The 19,763-nt window shown below is 35.8% G+C and overlaps 2 protein-coding genes across 2 annotated transcripts in view; one reads left to right on the plus strand and one right to left on the minus strand.

Annotated features, from left to right (window-relative positions):
* XPOT (exportin, tRNA) overlaps positions 1-16,344 on the minus strand; it is a 33,964-nt gene extending 17,620 nt beyond the window's left edge. Inside the window, exons 1-13 of the mRNA XM_005872690.2 lie at positions 16,176-16,344; positions 12,306-12,388; positions 9,102-9,158; positions 8,324-8,393; positions 7,086-7,304; positions 5,720-5,904; positions 5,471-5,639; positions 3,524-3,760; positions 2,399-2,437; positions 2,203-2,265; positions 1,133-1,257; positions 368-512; positions 95-214 (exon numbers count right to left, since the gene is read on the minus strand). Coding sequence (XP_005872752.1) covers positions 95-214; positions 368-512; positions 1,133-1,257; positions 2,203-2,265; positions 2,399-2,437; positions 3,524-3,760; positions 5,471-5,639; positions 5,720-5,904; positions 7,086-7,304; positions 8,324-8,393; positions 9,102-9,158; positions 12,306-12,388; positions 16,176-16,235 — 1,572 coding nt within the window. The 5' untranslated portion in view covers positions 16,236-16,344. The remainder of the gene's footprint in view (positions 1-94; positions 215-367; positions 513-1,132; positions 1,258-2,202; positions 2,266-2,398; positions 2,438-3,523; positions 3,761-5,470; positions 5,640-5,719; positions 5,905-7,085; positions 7,305-8,323; positions 8,394-9,101; positions 9,159-12,305; positions 12,389-16,175) is intronic.
* A 2,766-nt stretch (positions 16,345-19,110) lies between these two features.
* LOC102244537 (chromosome unknown open reading frame, human C12orf56) overlaps positions 19,111-19,763 on the plus strand; it is a 94,012-nt gene continuing 93,359 nt past the window's right edge. Inside the window, exon 1 of the mRNA XM_014544923.1 lies at positions 19,111-19,192. Coding sequence (XP_014400409.1) covers positions 19,111-19,192 — 82 coding nt within the window. The remainder of the gene's footprint in view (positions 19,193-19,763) is intronic.

Genomic DNA, 19,763 nt, shown 5'->3' on the forward strand with positions numbered 1-19,763 from the left:
GCTGTGGAAAAAGTTATATAGAATACTATCTGCTCATTAGCTGAAATACATGGGAAAATAACAAAAATTGAAAATAAGTAAAATGTTTACTTACTAGTACACATGGAATGTGTTGAGGTTCAACTGTGAAAAACTTTTCATATCTAACAACAGTTTCGAAGAACTCCAATGTCACAGATGTATGCTGATAGGAACTAACTCCTGATGTTACCAACTGGAGCAAGAAAAAGTTAAGAAATCTATCTTTATTTATTGTAACACCAAAATGCCCCCTTTTAACAGATACTAAACTCTAATAAGAAACTCCGATTAGCTTATAGTGAAAACAGAAAATTATGTTCAAATAAATTATTTTCAGTATACTTACAGTTCGCATCATATCCTGCAACGCACTGGCTTTTGAAACATCACCTGAGAAGTGAGCACCATGAGATACTGGAAGAGCTTCTGCCAACATATACAGCAATCTTATTGCTACTTCAACTTCCATAAATCGTGTAGTCTGCCAATTCCTACCAAGGCATAATATGTTACTGAGACCTGAACATACACTTTTTATACAAAATTAGTGATGCAAAGGATAAAAAGACACCAACAAAAGCCTCTTTAATTATTAAGAAGTCATAAATATTGTTAATGTTTTAAAAATATTTTTTTATTGATTTCAGAGAGGAAGGAGAGGGAGAGAGAGAGAAACATCAATGATGGGAGAGAGAATCATTGATTGGCTGTCTCCTGCATGCCCCCTCCTTCCCCACTGGGGATCAGGCCCACTACCCAGGCATGTGCCCTTGACCGGAATCGAACCTGGGACCCTTCAGTCCACAGGCTGACGCCCTATCCACTGAGCCAAACCAGCTAGGGCAGGTATTGTTAACTTTGCCAGGCAATATAATTTATACCAAAAAGTAAAAATAACTGATGCTATCTATTTTATTATTTATGTTCTAAAGAGTAGTGTTTCCCCTCAAGGATCAAGAAAAATCAAGGTGATTAAGTGCATTGTTTCAGAGATACACCTAAAATCTTAGTAAGTCACACAGATTAATAAAGTAGTGAATCGCTTATTATAAACCATCACCAGGGAGAAAAGGAAAGCGATGACCTGTTACCAAAACAATAACAAACTTACTGCAGTGTAGAACTAAAAACTCTACGAACAGAAGCCAGCAGTAACTCTGGTGAAACTTGAGCAAGCCTGTCCAACAGCAACTTCAGTTGTTTCCTATATTCTACAAACATGGCTTCATCTTCACCCTATGATGGATTTTAAAATTCTCATTTTAAAAACATAAAAGACTATAAAACTCATGTAAATGGTGAACTGTCATTAGTTTTCTGCACTTACAAATTTAATACTTTCATTTATTTCAATATTCATGTATACAGGAAAACTTACTAGGCTTAGTAGACCCCCTCCTGCTCACAAATAAGTATTTCTGAACACAGTCCTAGATCTTGAAAGCCAGAACCAGAAATAGTACAGGAAGGAAATTAAGGATAAGAATCTAGAGTCAGAAGAGGTTCACATTGGGTTTTGTGAGAACTTCAGCACCTTATTTATACTCCTTGTATCTTTCTGTTCACTGTAAAAACTATAATATTGTATGATAGAAGCTATTACATGTAATGAGCCTGGCGCTTTAAGTACACAGTGTGTTGGTTAGCATCACCATTATCCTTTTATAGTCCAAAGTTTCTGAATACCCAAAGAAAGGAGTAGGTCACTAGCACACAACTAAACAGTATTATGTCATGACTGAATTACTAGAAAGCACCTGATGACCTTGTGTTTGACGGGAAGCTGACTCTAGCAATCCTAGACAAGACTTCTAACCAGAACAAGTCCAGGCCGTTAAATACCTCATTCCCACTCTCCCATACACATTTATAATCTGAGTTCCACCAACTGGGCCTCAATTTATCACTCTCGTTAAATATAAAGTAAGATAAGATCACCAAAAATATTGTCAATATTTTATAAAGATCAATGCTATGAAATGTTTTTTTAAAAAGTACCAAATGTGAAGTATTATGAGGCTTCCATTAATTCTACGTACAGTTGAGGTTAATATAATCAGGATAATTTTAAAAATATATCTTGTTTTAAAGGACTCTAAAATAATCAAAACTTGAAATATTAATGTGATGTAAGTAAACAATGAAATTAAAACTGATTTCTCCTCAATGCAAAATTTTTACCTCATTTTCAAAGTTATATTCCTCATCATAAGTCAATTTTTTCATAACGGCCAACATGATTGCCTATAATTAAGAATAAAATACCTTTTGTCAGTCTCCTTTAATTTCATAAAATCAGAAGTTAAGCTATATTTAAAGGCAGATTTAGACACAGATACTATTACCAGTTTAAAAGAAGCAAAAAGAAGTCAATTACCTCTACATTAGCTTTTTGCTGATCCGAGAGCACTGAAAGCTGTTAAAAAGTAAGCAATAATTTGTTAGGTTTCCTAAAGTTATACTTACTCATCAGAATATTTTTCTAATAGATTAACATTTTTAAAAACATGCACACTTTTCTGGAGGGTAGTCTGGCAGCTCCTTTCTATACAGGGTGGGGGCAAAAGTACATTTACAGTTGTTCGTATGGAAAATAATACAATAATTAATAAATAGTAACACAAGAATAAATTCTGTGTTCTGCATACTCACAACTGTAAACCTACTTTTGTCCCATCCTGTATTTAAACTGTACCTAAGATCTAGCAATTCCATTTCTGGTAAATAACTTGAAATGCAGGCAAAGACATATAAATGAATTTGATTTTTAAAGATACTTATAATGCTTTCAGCAAAGAAGCAGGTTATAGGACAGTAAAGTATGATCTTGCCTTGTTTTGAATAAGGCAAAAAAAGGCCTAAGAATCCACTATGGGATACACAGTGGGATTACCAATAGTGATCTGAATTTTCTTCATACCTTTCCCCATTGCCGAAAATGTCTTAAAGTATGCATAGAGGCGTGTTATAACAAACAGAAGCTAAACTCAGTGTGGAAAAAAAAATTATTTTACGCTTGACTCGATTAAACTAATTAATATAAATAAAATAGGAATGGTTCTCTCACCTAATGTTGTAATGGGAAGTTACTTATTCTTAAATATAGAGACTAATACCCTCTACATTTAAAGTTCTTATTGAAAGTAATTCTCTGGGGGAAAATTTTAATTGTATAAAAATTATTTATATGTAATTAATAAAATAAACTATGTTTAACAACGTATCTACTGTATTTAGAAATAAACACGATTCAAAAATAAAAATAACCTAAACCTATCATTAATTCTGAAGCTTATTATTAGTCTTATGAATTATAGAACCTGGAAATTTGTTTTCTGGCTAAAAAGTTTAAAAAAGAAAAGAAAAAGGAAATACATTAATATATAACAGCAAATGTCATTAGGTGTTAGAATTAGGGCTATTTTCATTTTTCCTGTTATTTTCCAATTCTTTGTGACCCTTCTATATTATCCACTGGACAAAAGTTAAAATAAAGACTCACTTGTTTCAAAATATGAAGATAATCATAACAAAATCCAATAATGTTAGACGAGATATCATCATCCTCATGAATTAGTAGCTGCAGCATCAGCGCCACTTTTGTTTCAATAGCTTGTAGTGCCTCTTGAGCATTCTTGATATCCCCATTCTTAATTAATTTAGTCCAGCTAACTATCAATGACTGTCCCATTCCATTTACCAGTTTAGAAAATCTGGCAAGGAAGTCAACATCTTCTTCCTGAAAGGAATCAAGGCAGTCCTCAATTTAAAATCACACACCTAAGAGTAAAGAGGAAAAACCCTAAACTTTAGAATGAATCAAATGCCAATTAAAGGATTCAATTTTAAACTAACATTTAACAATTCTAACATTTTGACTGGGAAATTTTTAGAATTTGAATTCTTCTACCATTATTATACACTAGTACTCTTTAAAGCAACTTAAAAAAATACCCACAGCCTGGACTGTGTGCTCAGTGATTGAGCCTTGACCTGTGAACTAAGAGGTCATGGTTTGATTCCTGGTCAGGGCATATGCCCAGGTTGTGGGCTCGATCCCCGATCATGCAGGAGGCAGCCAATCAATGATTCTCTCTCATCATTGATGTTTCTATCTCTCTCTCCCTTTCCCTTCCTCTCTAAAATCAATAAAAATATATTTAAAAAATAAAAATAAAAAATACCTACAACCTGGGCATGTGCCCTGACCAGGAATCAAACTGGCAACCTTTTAGTGCATGGGACGACACTCAACCAACTGAGCCACACTGGCCAGGGCTAAAGCAACTGTTTTTAACGATTATAGTACTATAAACATTGCTGACTTTATAAAAGCTTAAAAATAGGGACATATGGTTTTAGAACTTCCTCTTTAAACTACTGAATTCAGTAAATATGCTTTAATAAAATCAAAGTATGTGTAACAACTTACAACAGTCCTTTCTGATACTATTTAATTTGAGCCTTAACTATTGCTGTAAAGAGATACTGCTATTATAATTACCTACCTATGGTCATATCAGTTAGAGCCAGAACTCAAACTTACATTTTTTTCATTAATTATCCTTATAATGTTCTCCTATAGAAATATGTTTTTAACTTCATTATTTTAGGTCTTTTACCAGGGACTAAATAAAACAATTATTAGCAGTATAAGAAAACAATATTGTTCGTCAGCAAGGAAAACACTAGAGCTATGCTAATAACATATCAGCAATACAAAGATTTCTTAGTAATTCTTTATCACTGTCATAAGTAAAATTAAAACTTTCCAATTGTGTATCTAAATTACTACTTTACCACACCCAAAGCTGTTGGAATTAAATTCTAAAAACTCAAATAAGTAACCATTCAAATGTATGATGAAAATGTAACAATTATAACCAACTCTAATTTTGGTCAAAATGCACTGTCATGTAAATAGTATAGTCTCTTGCTACAAGTATGGTTTGTGGACCAGTAGTATCAGCATCACCCAGGACTTTGTTAGAAATGAACATTTGAAGGTACCATCCCAAATTTTCAAGTTTAAGAACTGGTATAATCCATTGCCTAAAACAAATGCTACAGAAATATTATGGCTTTCGAGATGCAGTGTTTCATTATTATAATTTCAAGGGGAGTTTCCAACAAAAAAAAAGAAAGAAAGCCGTAGCCGGTTTGGCTCAGTGGATAGAGCGCCGGCCTTCGGACTGAAAGGTCCCAGGTTCGATTCCGGTCAAGGGCATGTACCTTGGTTGCGGGCACATCCCAAGTGGGAGGTGTGCAGGAGGCGGCTGATCGATGTTTCTCTCTCATCGATGTTTCTAACTCTCTATCTCTCTCCCTTCCTCTCTGTAATAAATCAATAAAATATATATTAAAAAGAAAGAAAGAAAGCATATTTAAATTACTACCTATCCTAGTTTGTTCTAACAATTTAAAAAACTTTATATATAAATTTACTGACCTGGTCAATGATGAAAAACCCAGCAGACTGTAATACTTGACACAAAGATTCTACTAGTTTCATTTTATCAACCGGATCCATTCCTTTATTTACAATTTCAAATAAACAGTCACATGCTTCTTCCCGTAGAACTTCTATTGACATATGACCTAGCAGCATATTTATAAACCTGGCAATGGAATAAAATTGTTATGTTTTCAAATTGATGTATTTTGCAGGCTAATATTTTAAAAGTAGACTTATACTTACCTATCATTGGCTATAAGGGATAAGTCTATCCAAGATACATAAGCCCCAACTACTTCAAGGCACTGACATGTCACTTCCGAATTAGTATACTGATAATTTTGCAGGATTTGGTACCATGATTCCACCAAGTTTGGAATGCACTGTTCCCTCATGGTATCCTTTATTAGAGTATTTCTACGAGCCTCCTAAAAACAAAACAAAACACCTTATATGTGATCAAAGCAGAGTACCTCACAAAATAATGTTTGACATCTGAATAGTTGCCCACAGTAATTACCTCACCACTAAACTTCCAGACTTTCAACACATTTCTCTTCCTCAGTGCCAGACTTGATCTCTTATTAAACATAAACTATAAATAAGCATTATTTAGAAATCTTAAGTAATTGAGTATTGCTCAATATAATACAAACATGATGTTTAAGTTAAATGGCAATAAATTAAATGCATGAAAATAACCTTTATAAATGTTTGACATACAATGAATTTAAAGTTATTATAAACACTTGAATTAAACTATTTCTGTTGTGTTCTTTAATAAGGAGACAAAGCCCTGGATGGTAGCTCAGTTGGTTAGAGTGTCGTCCCAATACCCCAAGGTTGTGGGTTTGATCCCCGGTGAGGGCACATACAAGAATGAACCAATGAACGCACAAGTAAGTGGAACAACAAATCAATGTGGTTTTTCTCTCTCTCTCTCCCTCCTCCCTTCCCCCTCACTCTAAAGTCAATCAATTAAAAAAAAATTACATCAGATCATGAACTATACATAAGGCAATGGGCTATGTGACTGAGAATACAGAAGAACCCAGCACTGATTCATAAGCAATGCTTCTTCCTCAGTCAGTGACTACACAGCAGTAGTCAATATAGATCACATCCCTACAAATTCACAGGAGAAAAAAAATTTGTGTATTTCACAGGAGTAAGTGCTCACCTAGTGTAAAAAAAACAAAACTAACTATTCTAATTTCAACCTACATGGGGGAGAGAAGACAAATTTAAGTTCCTTTGTAAAACAAAATTCAAAATGTTGAGTAAATCTATAATTATTCTTAAGAAAGTTTGTCTCAAAAATAAGACTTATGCTCCTTTTATTATGTGCCCATTATCTCCTATAAAATATATATTAAAAACTAAAAATTAGGCCCTAACTGGGTAGCTCAGTTGGTTAAAGCCTGTCCCAATATGCCAAGGTTGTGGGTTCAATCACTGGTCAGGACACATATAAGAAGCAACCAATGAATGCATAAATAAGTGGAATAATAAATTGATGTTGCTCTCTCTCTCTCTCTCTCCCAAATCAATAAATAAAATTAAAGAAACAAAACAAAAAAACCCTAAAAATTAAAGGGAAGCTACTTGCCTCTGATGTATGCACTACATCACGATCCACCAACTCAGAATCAATAGCCATGAGGATTCGGAGGTACAGATCTACTCCCCTTGGATTTAGGTCCACTACTGAGAGAATGTCAAAAAAAAACTTGGGCCATTTAGTGAGATATTCTGTAACAAAAAGCAAGGCGAAGACTTGGGCTGCTTTATTTCGTATAAAGGTCTTCTCTGCTTGAGGATTCAGCATCTGACAATCAGAGAAACAGTCTGTGAAATTAAATGTAAATTAAAAAGTTTCAAACACTTGGTTTTCCTATTTATCATTAATAGGCAAAAAAACACATCAAACTTCAACATGGTCTAGATTAGCTATGCAACAAATATGCTTAAAAATGACCAAAGTATTTAAGCAACTGAGCAGATGGGGAATAATCAAATGAACAAACGTGTTAATGGTTATTTCTTATTCTCACACTTTATTTTTTTCCATTCTCACACTTTTAGAGAAAAGTTTCAGGCGTAGAGTTTTACCAGTTCCTATTAATTTTCCGAAGGAAAAAATTCAATTGTTTTTCTTCTAGCTGCTTGCTCTTTATAGGAAAATAAAATTTCTAACTATACAACTGCTTTATATGTACATTAACCAAAATTAACAAATAAGAACATACTATGAATTAAGAACTTGATTGGCCATTTTGAAATGGGGTCTTTGTGAAGAGGTTGTCCAGGAGGACTCATTTTTATGTGTTTTTTAAAAAAAATTTTAACATTAAAAAGAAAGCTTCAATTACAGTTGACATTCAATTTCGTTTAGTTTCAGGTGCACGGCATAGTGGTTAGACACTTATGTAATTTACAAAGTGATCCCCCCTGATTAGTTAGTACCCAACTGGCACTATACATAGTTATTACAATATTATTGACAATATTCCCTATGCTGTACTTTACTTCCCCATACGAGGGGGTCACCTTTAAGAGTGAACAGAAAAGCCGCTTTTGTCAAGTAGTAAAAAAAAATTACATTTTAAAACCAAGTTTCCACAATGTGTCATGGAAAGCATGATAGTTTCAGTTATTGATACAATTTAAAATTACTGCTAAGCTTTCATCTACCCATGATCTTCAAAACCAGTACTTTCTAAGAAAGCTACAGGATGAAATAGAGGGTAAATGATCCACATTTTTGACATAAAGATGCAAACGCTTGCAAAAATAAAAATTTAAATATCTGGCAATTTGAGGTACTAAATGAAATTACAATTTTACCTGAGCTTGAAGCCAAGATATGAGCGTCTCCCTAATTAGTTGCTGTTGAACAGTAGTTAGTTCTGAATATCTGTTCAAAATAGAGAAGAAAAAATAATAATGGCTATATTTGGTGTCTGCGGTTTTAAAAAATAAGGACCTCATATATTTGAAAAGGAAAATTTGTATAGCACTCAATTATCTGAAGTTCTCTAAAATAAACTGATAATGCCTCTCTCTCATCACTTGCTTTAAGGAAAAATGATAAGTGTGGGAGTGGCAGGTGGAGTATCAATATTGGTATTAGTTTAATTTGTGGTTAGGTTCACATAGAAAAAATGGCAGCTACACAATTTTTTCAAATGGAAGTAAGTCCATCTTCTGAGATCTGTGGTTTACAGAATAAATCAACAGACAAACGAAGGGTCCTCTGTGCTATGATTCATTTTCACTTAATTAAAGCAGGGGTTCTGAATACGAGTGCCCATCCTGCCACTCAACTCTAACAGAGAGCTGTCATGTAGAAAACAGGCGGGGTGTTGCTACATCTTCTGATATTTTCAGAGAAACTGGAAATCTATTTTGTTTTCCCTGTAAAATGTTGGATATTTACATGTAACCAACAAATTCAGTATTGTTAAAACACTTTGGGACAAATCAAAATACAGCTATAAACTGGATGTCACATACACTGTTAAATTACAACCTGTATTATGGTTTCCTAAAGAGGGAAAAACTAATTTTTAAAAATGGCCTCTCCCCACAAACTTCAGTGTCAAGCAGTGAGAAAAAGACTTACTTGTATTTAACTTGATGTTCTAAAACTTGAAAGCAGAAAAACTTGATGTGATCATCACTAGGAAAAAGAAAATAAGCAGAATATGAATTGGGGAAAACAAATCAAAGATAAAATATTAATAACATAGTTAAAAAGTTTCTCAGCTAAGATCTGGAAACAGCCTAAGTGCCCATCAGTAGATGAATGGATTAGAAAACTGTGGTACATCTACACAATGGAATACTATGCTGCTGTAAAAAAGAAGGAACTCTTACCATTTGCAACAGCATGGATGGAACTGGAGAGCATTATGCTAAGTGAAATAAGCCAGTCAATGAAGGAAAAATACCACATGATCTCACACATTCATGGATAATAGAGACCATTACAAACTCTTGAACAATAATAGATACAGAGGCAGAGCTGCCTCAAACAGATTGTCAAACTGCAGCGGGAAGGCTGGGGAGGGTTGGGGGGCAGGAGGGAAGGGGGTAAGAGATCAACCGAAGGACTTGTATGCATGCATATAAGCATAACCAATGGACATAAGACACTGGGGGATAGGGGAAGCCGGGGGATTGTCAAGGGCGGGGAAAAAAAAAAAAAGGAGACATATGTAATACTCTTTGTAATACTTTAAGCAATAAAAAAATTTAAAAAAAGTTTCTCAAAATAGACCTTTGGCTTGCTTTCTATTTATTGATCTCATTTATTACATTCTTATCTATTTGTTTAAAAAGCTAAGAGAACTTCAAATATTATACAATATTCAGTATTTCCACCAAATCTGACAAGCAGAATAACCAAACAAATTAAGATACACCTTAAGTATAGTACTTTGCAAATAAAAGACACCCCCCCTAAATTCTAGATGTTAGGATTCCTGGAATTGCTAAAGGCTAGGTGTTAAAATGACAAATGGTAGAACTGCCAGAGACTGAGTTAAATCAGAGTTGTTTATCAAAGTCATACTTAAAATTCAACCCTAGACAGTTCTATTGCAGCCAAATCCAAAACACCCGGTATCACCTGACTGGCAGTCTAGCCTCAAATGTCATGCAGAAAACCAAGGTACAAATATATTGCCCTTACAAAAGGAGAGCAAAAATCAGTATCCATCAATTATTGACTTTCACTTGTCTCTCTAGGGGTGAGCCAGAGTTGCAGTGAGCTAGCTACAAACTCTGACAAAGTCCCTTTAGTGAAGAACAATCTATTCATCCAAGATAGTTTGAGCCAGGATTAGTCATAGAACATTTTTCATATATAAAGCTAACTGGTCACTACAAGAATGGAGATGTTATCTTCATTTAGACAACATGAATTAACCAAATAAATGAAACAATCTTTTTTTTTTTTAATCCTTACCCGAGAATATGTTTTCATTGACTTTGAGAGAGATGAAGGAGGGAGGGAGGGAGAGAAACATCAATGTGAGAAACATTAATTGGTTGCTTCCCGTAATTGCCCTGACCAGGGATCAAACCCGCATCCTTTTGTCTATGGGACGATGCTCCAACCAACTTAGTCACCTGGCCAGGGCTGAAACAATCCTTTAAGAGTTTTTTAAAGTTAGGTTTATTTAGCACCTCTTCTAAGACCTTAGGATTTTTAACCTTATCATGGATGACATTGAAGCCTTAAACTAAGTATACAAGACTTAAATTTTCCACTCAAAAAGTAAACTATAAGAAGCTTTTAATTAAGAGCTGGTTCTTATTTACTCTAAGACATATGTATGTTCTCAAAACCAACTTTTTCAATAAACTGGAACACTTGGTTGTGTCTGTAAAAATGTAGTAACTAATACCCACAGCATGCGGAGAACTCCGCAAGGAGTCATCACTAGCCTCCTGGAACTTCTACTCACAGAAGTAAGTTGTTTGCTTATAGCTGGTCGGTTGTGTTTCCACAAGTCTCACTATGTCAGCTGCACCTCTTTTGTAATAAAAACTAATAAATGAGCATAATGAGACTTCTTATTTTTGTAAAAATCAAGTTGAAGCTTTCGAAAGACTTCATGGGAAATCACACTGCAGGGGGAAATCCTTGTATATATGTAATGTGGGTTAGATAACCACAAGACTTGGAGAGAGGGGGACAAATAACTAAAAAGTTTAGGAACCTGCATTCATTATTCCTCAATGTAGAGGATGGATTATGGGTCTGATCAACGTAAGAATGATAAAGTGAATGCTAGTAGCATATACACAAAGAAAAGACCTCAGTCCAACATCAAGATTGGTAAGTGAGTGCTCGATTCAGCAGCACTTATACTAAAATTGGAACAATATAGCCTGGCTGGTGTGGCTCAGCGGTTGTGCACTGACCCAAGAACCAAGAGGTTGCTGGTTTGATTCCCAGGGAAGGCATATGCCCAGGATGCGGGTTTGATCCCCAGTGGGGGCCATATAGGAGGCAGCCAATTGATAACTTCCTCTCTTATTGATGTTTCTATCTCTCTATCCCTCTCCCTTCCTCTCTCTAAACATCAATAAAAATATATTTTAAAAAATAAAAATAAAATTGTAACAATAGAGAGATTAGCATGGTCCCTGCATAATGACACGAAAATTCGTGAAGAGTTCCATATTTTAAATAAAGATTGGTAATTGAATGCTAATATACTTTAAATTAAAATAAAAAATTAATATAATAATTTGATTATCTCCTTTACCAACTCTTTAGAAAACCAACCATCACTCACATCATAAGAAAATAAAGAAGTTTTGCCCTAGCCGGTTTGGCTCAGTGGTTACCGCATCGGTCTACGGACTGAAGGGTCCCAGGTTTGATTCTGGCCAAGGGCACATGCCCAGGTTGCAGGCTTGATCCCCAGTAGGGGGCGTGCAGGAGGCAGCTGATTGATGATTCTCTCTCATCATTCATGTTCCTATATCTCTCTCCCTCTACCTTCCTCTCTAAAATCTATAAAAATATATTTTAAGAAAAAGAAAATAAGGAAGTTTTAATGTACTACATTCTAGTCGGGATATGCTGTCAGGTGCACAGCATGAAGCAAAGGATAGTTCTACTGAAAATACAATCCTGGAAGAGCCAAATTATTAGTTTACTATTTTTCTCATTTCTACACTAAATGATTTCCCAAAACACAGGTCATAAAATGTTTTATAAAAACATTCTCCAAACACAGGTAAATTTAAGTCCTGTCAAGTTCACAGAAATTTAAATTCTAAGAATCATGCAAATTTTTGTTTTAATTACCTGTATGTCCTCTGGGCTAGAGCTTCTGCACACACCTGCCAGGCATCTGGGGAGATCTTTAACTGCTCAAAATAGGCCAGGGCCTGTAAGATAGAAAAGCAAAATGCATTTGTAATGTCAATCTCAATGCCCTCAACACTAAACAAATATTCTGTGAATCACAAACCAGCAATAAATCAGTGAATCTAAAGAAAAGTAGCTGAAACTTTGCATTGGGGCTTCTGATATATGCCACTTAATGATTTTAGAGAAAAGATTAAATAGAAAACAAACCCATCAGTTAGAAAGTTAAACCTGTTTCCTCACAGCAAAGGAAACACAAAAATGTCCTTCAAACCTCACTGGATTATTAGGAGGCTCAAGAGAGAAAACATACAAGTACTCATCAAAAGCAAGTAAAAATGATATATAAAGGGTGTTTTCCTATTTCATAGCAAATATGCTATTAAAGAGGTGATTATAAAAGATAAAACATAATGTATGCCATTTGGTTTAATTAAACAGAGACTATTTCAATTCAACTAGATCATGTAAGTTCCCTAAAATGTGATTAAAATCAGAGTACAACTGCATGATATGAATTTTGAGAAAGTACTCAAATAATTGAAAAGGTCAAAGCTTTAGGAAATAGCTAAATCATTTCTCATCCCTCTATTCATGCATTCAGGGCCTTGTGTACTCTAGAATGAATACAGCACAAAGTCCATGTGGTCGCTACCACACTGTTGGGAAAATGGGGAGTGACTTCTGCCACTCTTCCATGCTGTAAATGGCATCAATGACAGATGCAGGTTTCACATATGACAATGGACAAATAGTAATCTCAACAACTTATGAAAAGTATCTCAAACAGCCAAAAATTTACACATATACTAGAAACATTGCTAGATGATATTTTTAAAGAATAGTTTATTACTAGAGAGAGAGGGAGAGGGAGAGAGAGAAATATGGACATGAGAGTGCAACATAGATCTGCTGCCTCCTGCATGACCCCCGGGTGATAAAGCCCACAAACCAGTCATGTGCCCTGACTGGGAATATAGCTGGCAACCTTTTGGTGCATAGGATGATGCCCAACTAACGGGGCCACATTGTCCAGGGCTAGTGCTAGACGATTATAAAGTAATTACATACTGATACAACCCTTGAAATAAATTAGAAGGAACATTAAGCGTTAGAGAAACCTAATTTTGATTAGGCAATATTTTTATTTATTTTTGTTAAATTTATGGGGGTGACGCTGGTTAATAAAATTGTATCGGTTTCAAGTATATAATTATATAATACATCATCTTGACTAGTCAATATTTTTTAAAAAGTTTGTGTTAAAAATAATTTTATCAGTCTTTAATAGCAATTTAAAAATTGACACAGAATAAAAATATCAGAGTGCACCACACTTAGCAATAACTACTATTTTGTGTAACTTGTTTTAGTTATAAATGTTTATATGTATTTATTTACATACATTTATGCATATACTGTGTCAAGATGTAAAATTATTTTTGCTTTGGATTAGAGGTTTTTTTAAAAAAAAAAAAGCAAAAAAACCCCCCGCTTTTTTAGGTAATGGTTTCCTGTATTATGTAACTGCATGAATGAGGGAATGAGTTTTCATTCGTGGTCTCAGTGACTGCTCCCTCTGACAGAGAACCAAAGTAAATGAAGGCGAGTAGATGAAGATCACCAAATACTTTCTAAAGTATAAATAATATCTTTAAGAACTAAGAATATAGGAATCCAAGCAGCTGCAAAAGACTCTAGCTCAGTTGTCATCTAACAATATTTCATAAAATCTAGGGTTTCCTTTACAAATATCTCAAAGGCCAGGGCAGGTGATAAGGTAGAAGTTAATCATGTAAGTTGCATTACCACTTACCAAAAAAAGGAGGGTGGGGAATTCAGCTGCTAGAATTGTTACTAACATATCACTTTGCTGAAATAACAGCAAGTTTTAAGTCAAAGAAAGATATTCTATTCACACATTAAAAAATGAGTTAATAACTAGAAAGTTTTCAGTTTTTAACTAGTCTTTGCACTCTAAATCCATGTTAATGGCATGAAAAAATTTTTTTTTCTGGCAATAACGAACTAGTCAAAGCTTTTATCATGTTGTTCTTCTATCTCATACCTTCTTTCTGAGGTCCTATTGTCTCTAAGTGCCAACAGAGATAATTCAGCTTTTATTGCCCATGGAGAAAACAGAAGAACTAGAACTGAGAATGTGGGCTGGCAGTCACTTCTCTTACCACCAAGCTGAATGAGGTCCCCACTACTGAACTCTAACATCAGGACTATGAGAACTCATTTTTCCTTAGGACTTGTCCTTTTCCATCCTAACTGTTCCTCAGGTTGGCTTAATGGGAGATCAAATGAAGCCTGGACCACATATGCCTGGAAAATGGGTGATTGACAGAACCCATTTTTATTGATGAAAAGCGTAACTTTTGTATATTAAAAACACTAACAATTTCTTGGTTTTACTTTTTTGAAAAGAAAATCATGGCATTTTTTTAAAAAAATGTTTTTAAAAAACATCAGAGAGAGGAAGGGAGAAGGATAGAGAGATAGAAGTATCAATGATGAATCACTGATTTGTTGCCTCCTGCACACCTCCCACTGGGATGGAGCCCACAACCCAGGTATGTGCCCTGACAGGAAATCAAACCATGACCTTTTGGATCATGGGTGGATGCTCAACCATTGAGCCATACCAACTGGGTAATCATGGCACTTTAAAAAAAATCTGTCAGATGGTGGAATTTAATAAAAAACACACAAAAAATATTCAAAAAGGAACCTAAACAAATAACACAGAAGGCTAATAACTAAACACTTAAGGCTTTTATTACAATAACCATGCAATACCAAGCCAGAATCAGGTAAAGATCCAGGATGCTTCAACTATGTGACTAAGGGTTTAAAGATGGGCAGACAAGACATAGGCACATGATCTGGTTGCAGGCTCAATCCCCACTAGGGGTGTGTGCAGGAGGTAGCCCATTGATGTTTCTTTCATTGATGTCTCTCTCTCTTCTTCTGCATTCCTCTCTCTCTTCTTCTCCCTTCCTCTCTCTCTAATTTCAATAAAAATTCGTATTTTAAAAAATTTCTGCTTAAAAGCCCAAGTAAAAGTGCTAACATTTAGTGAGATTGTTAACCTCATTTAAAATTATAAAAGATATCCTTTCCTATGAGAAGCAGAATGAAGAAAGAAAATGCCTCTTCTTCCACTTATCCTAGACTTCCAACTGCCCACATCTTTAAATATTTAATTATAGGCTTGTTCTTTAGATGTTTCTTTTATCATCCAACTATAGTCATAATTATAGGTGTAGAGTACATTATGTTTAATTGTTAAGGTTAACCCAAATATCCGAGCATTATTTCATATTGGATTCCTGACATGTGATCACTTTAAGTTAGGACATGGCATATCATAACTGCTCATTTACATGTCTGCCTGGACTAAACAAGGATGTTAAATATCACTAATGCAAGGGTTAAACCACTTGTGTAGACCGAGCCATGCACTGGGAAAATAAAATATGCATGTCTGCTACTACAGAAAGTCCCTTAACCAATCCTTTGTATTACAATTTTAAAGTAATTATCAATGATTAGCAATGTGACATAAAATCCTACCTTGAATCCCATGAGATCTTAACACTTGTTGAGCCAACTTAATAGAAAATAAATCACACTCCTCAGTGTTTCTATATTCATAATATATTCGGGTACCTCAAATTATATTATCTCTATTCATTTCTACACAAATTAAACCTTTATCATCAGATGTACTTTGCATTCAAGTCCTCTAATGCAAAACTGTGGTAACATGGTTTAAAAAATTAAGCCAACTTAACTTACCCTTTGTCTGAAGTCTGAATCAGCATTTGGATTTAGCCCTAAAAGAGCCTGTTCATCCATCCCTGCTGCTATACTTGGAGTTTTCTGATTACAACAGACGTGCCCTCTAATCCCACAGAAGAATCCACAAACATCTGGACACACACAAAAGTGGAAAGAAAACAATACTTGATTAAAATAGATGCTTATCCAGAATATTATAATAAGTAACATTATGCAAAGACACTTAAGTATTTTTAAAAAGCTTCTTTTGAAATTATTCAAATTACAACTAAAAGAGCCTAGAGTCTCAGAAAAATGAGCCTGCTAAATATTCCACAAATGTATAACTTCTAAAAATCCAAAGTATGCCATTAAGGTTCTCAAATTTTCTTCTCTTTCAAGATCATCAATAAAGTATAGAAAATAATTCTTTTCTACTTGAAATAGTAGAAGCATCTAATTTATGAAATGTTATGTACTATCTTCAGTACATACTTAAAAATGCAATTGTACAATTGTATGAAAAAAATGACAAATCCAGATTATGCTAATTTTAATAATTTGCCTACTTCCATTTATCAATATCACAAGCTTAAAAAAAATTAGAGTCCTAGCTGGTTTGGCTCAGTGGATAGAGTGTCGGCCTGCGAACTGAAGGGCCCCAGGTTCAATTCCAGTCAAGGGCACATGCCTGGGTTTCGGGCTTGATCCCCCATGGGGGCTGTGCAGGAGGCAGCAGATCAATGACTCTTTCTCATCATTGATGTTTCTACCTCTCTTTTCCTCTCCCTCCCTCTCTGAAATCAATAAAAAAATAAAAAAATAAAAATTAGAATGCCTGGCTAACTAGTGACCTCAGAGTTCAATACCTTTATTGGAGTGTCTACAAGTACTTCAAGAGAAGTCAAATGTAAAGAGAAGGGATAGGAGTGAAACCTGGCAATTTAGCTTTTGAACAATGGCCGAGCTGCCTTTTACAGATCACTGCTCTTCCCAGTCAATTTTAGAAATGTATTTCAAAAAGTGTTTTTTAATAGCTATAAAAATTGACAAATAACTTAATACTATCCTTAAGAATATTTTTAAGTCACCAGAAAATAATGACTTTTTCACAAAATAGTGTCTTAACATTCTCAAATAAGAAAATGATAAACCTCAAAAGACAACTTGGTTTTTGATAGAATGAATATTTGAGGAAACAAGAAACAAACTCTAAATAATGTGAAAATCACATTTATTCTCTCAAGACCTATCAGATAGGTGGACCAGGCCTTGCTACTCCCAATAAAAGGTTTTTTCTTTTTGGTTTGGTGTAATTATCATAACAAAAGAAGATCGGAGCCTAAAGAGGGCAAGAGAGTAAGGGGTGGGCGGTGGAAGCACAGCCTCTAAGCCAGCGGTTCTCAACCTGTGGGTCGCAACCCCTTTGGGGGTCGAACGACCCTTTCACAGGGGTCGCCTAAGACCATCGGAAAACACATATATAATTACATACTGTTTTTGTGATTAATCACTATGCTTTAATTATGTTCAATTTGTAACAATGAAAATACATCCTGCATATCAAATATTTACACTACGATTCATAACAGTAGCAAAATTACAGTTATGAAGTAGCAACAAAAATAATTTTATGGTTGGGGGTCACCACAACGTGAGGAACTGTATTAAAGGGTCGCGGCATTAGGAAGGTTGAGAACCACTGCTCTAAGGAATGGTGAGGCCAGGATCAGATCCAGGTTAGAGGACCCCTACTATTCTGTTTTCCCCTGGGCCTGCCTGAATCAAATGACAGATATGTGCTGAGAGCCTTGAAGAAGCAAGCCGGGGCCCCTCTCTTAAGGTTACTATCGTACTTACAAACCACAGCAAGGCAGTGTAGCTTCCCACTGCCCTCAGGATCAAGATCCAAACACTTGTGAATGACTCCTCACCAATTGGCACCCTAACCCGAAGGCCAGTGATGTTCTGCCTTTCATCTTTGCACACACTGCTCTTTTCTTGTTACTTGGTTAACCCCTACCTGTCCTTCAGAATTCAGCTTAGAAGTCACGTCTTTCAAGGCTTCTTTGATCCCTATTGTCTAACTCTCCCAAACTGGATTAACTGCCCCTCCTAAGTGCTGATAGTCACTGCTTGCTTACTAGCTTTCTCATTAGCCTTAAAGGGCAAGGACTGACTGTCTTTTGTATTTGAAAAAAACCTGGACTTGTATTCTAATCTTGTCATTTTCAAACTGGGGCCAAGTGAACAGCTAGCGAACCTGAGAGAGCCCTTTCTACAAAACAGGAAAAAGTGCATCTCCTCATAGAGTTGTAAAGACTTCAATGAGGGAAAGCATGCCTGGGCCTTCAATAGGTTATTTACAATTCAGAGCTAGGCACGTGGGGTATGGGAACTGCTTGGAAAATTCTAGATTTACCATATCATACTAGTAAGCTGGTATTTTGAACAGATGGGAAAACACAAAGGCAGTGGTTCCCCTCCATCCACCTTTCACCGCCACCCCTAGCGCCAAAAATGACAAGATTCGATAATTCCCCTGAAAAAATGCATACACAGATTATCAAAGACAAACTGAGTTTCTAGAAATCACAACTCCGTAAGTCCTATAAAAGATTCCTTGGGGCGGGGGGTGGGAAGATTCCCTGAATTTGGCATAGCTTTAGGGAAAACTGCTCAAGCTAGATCAAGTCACTCTGAATTTACCAAGGGAAGACGCAAGGGGTCCTAAGATAAAACATGGCAAGTAAAACTACCAAAGGAAACATAAACGTGCTACAGTTGTCAGTACAGAAAGAACACTTCATGGAGATGGCACTTGGATAATAACCAATGTGCAATGAAACATGGTAAACTACCTATTGTGTGCAAACACCCGAAAAGTTACCACCTGTGCGAAAAGGTGACAACCCCCCCCCCCCAAACGCTGTGCTCGAACACATGCTCTGACATGGCACAGCCCTGCCCGTCGAAACGCTTGTTACAATCCGATAAGCACTTCGATTACGCATTACCAAACGTTCTGGAGAAAGGTAAGCAACATAGTGAACATAGTAAGCCCCAACTTTTCCTGGGCAGCCATTAAATCAAGAATCAAACAACTGTGAAAGAATGCCTCCACGCCTCCTGAAGACTGCTCAGATACCAACACACTGCATGCATCTCTCCAGCTCCAACACCACGCTGACATGTCGCTCTAATAAAACGTAACTTCCACCCCCAGTAAAAACTAATTAGCATTTCAAAAAGTACTCCTTTTTTCTCTCTCTTTTTTTCTTCTGGTTACAGGAAACATCGCTCCTGCAGAATTGTGAGGAAGGGACGAGAAGAAATGGCGTGTCCCTGCTGGCAAATTATTATACAGAAATAACACTTTTCTCTTTTTTTTGTCCTAAAAGGGGGGGGGGGAATCAAGTTGAAGTCCTCTGCAGGTAAGACACGCTGCAACTATTACAAACGGGCTGGGTCCCTTTGATTAAACTGGGGGCCCCTAGCGATTCCCACCCTCCTTGTCCCCATCCCTCCCCCCGATTCCCCCCTAAGGAAGCCTCGTGGCAGTTCGGGTGATGAAACACCGGGCAACCCGCAGCCACGCACTCGGGA

The sequence above is a fragment of the Myotis brandtii genome, unplaced genomic scaffold, assembly GCF_000412655.1.
Source record: "Myotis brandtii unplaced genomic scaffold, ASM41265v1 scaffold389, whole genome shotgun sequence".
NCBI lineage: Eukaryota > Metazoa > Chordata > Mammalia > Chiroptera > Vespertilionidae > Myotis > Myotis brandtii.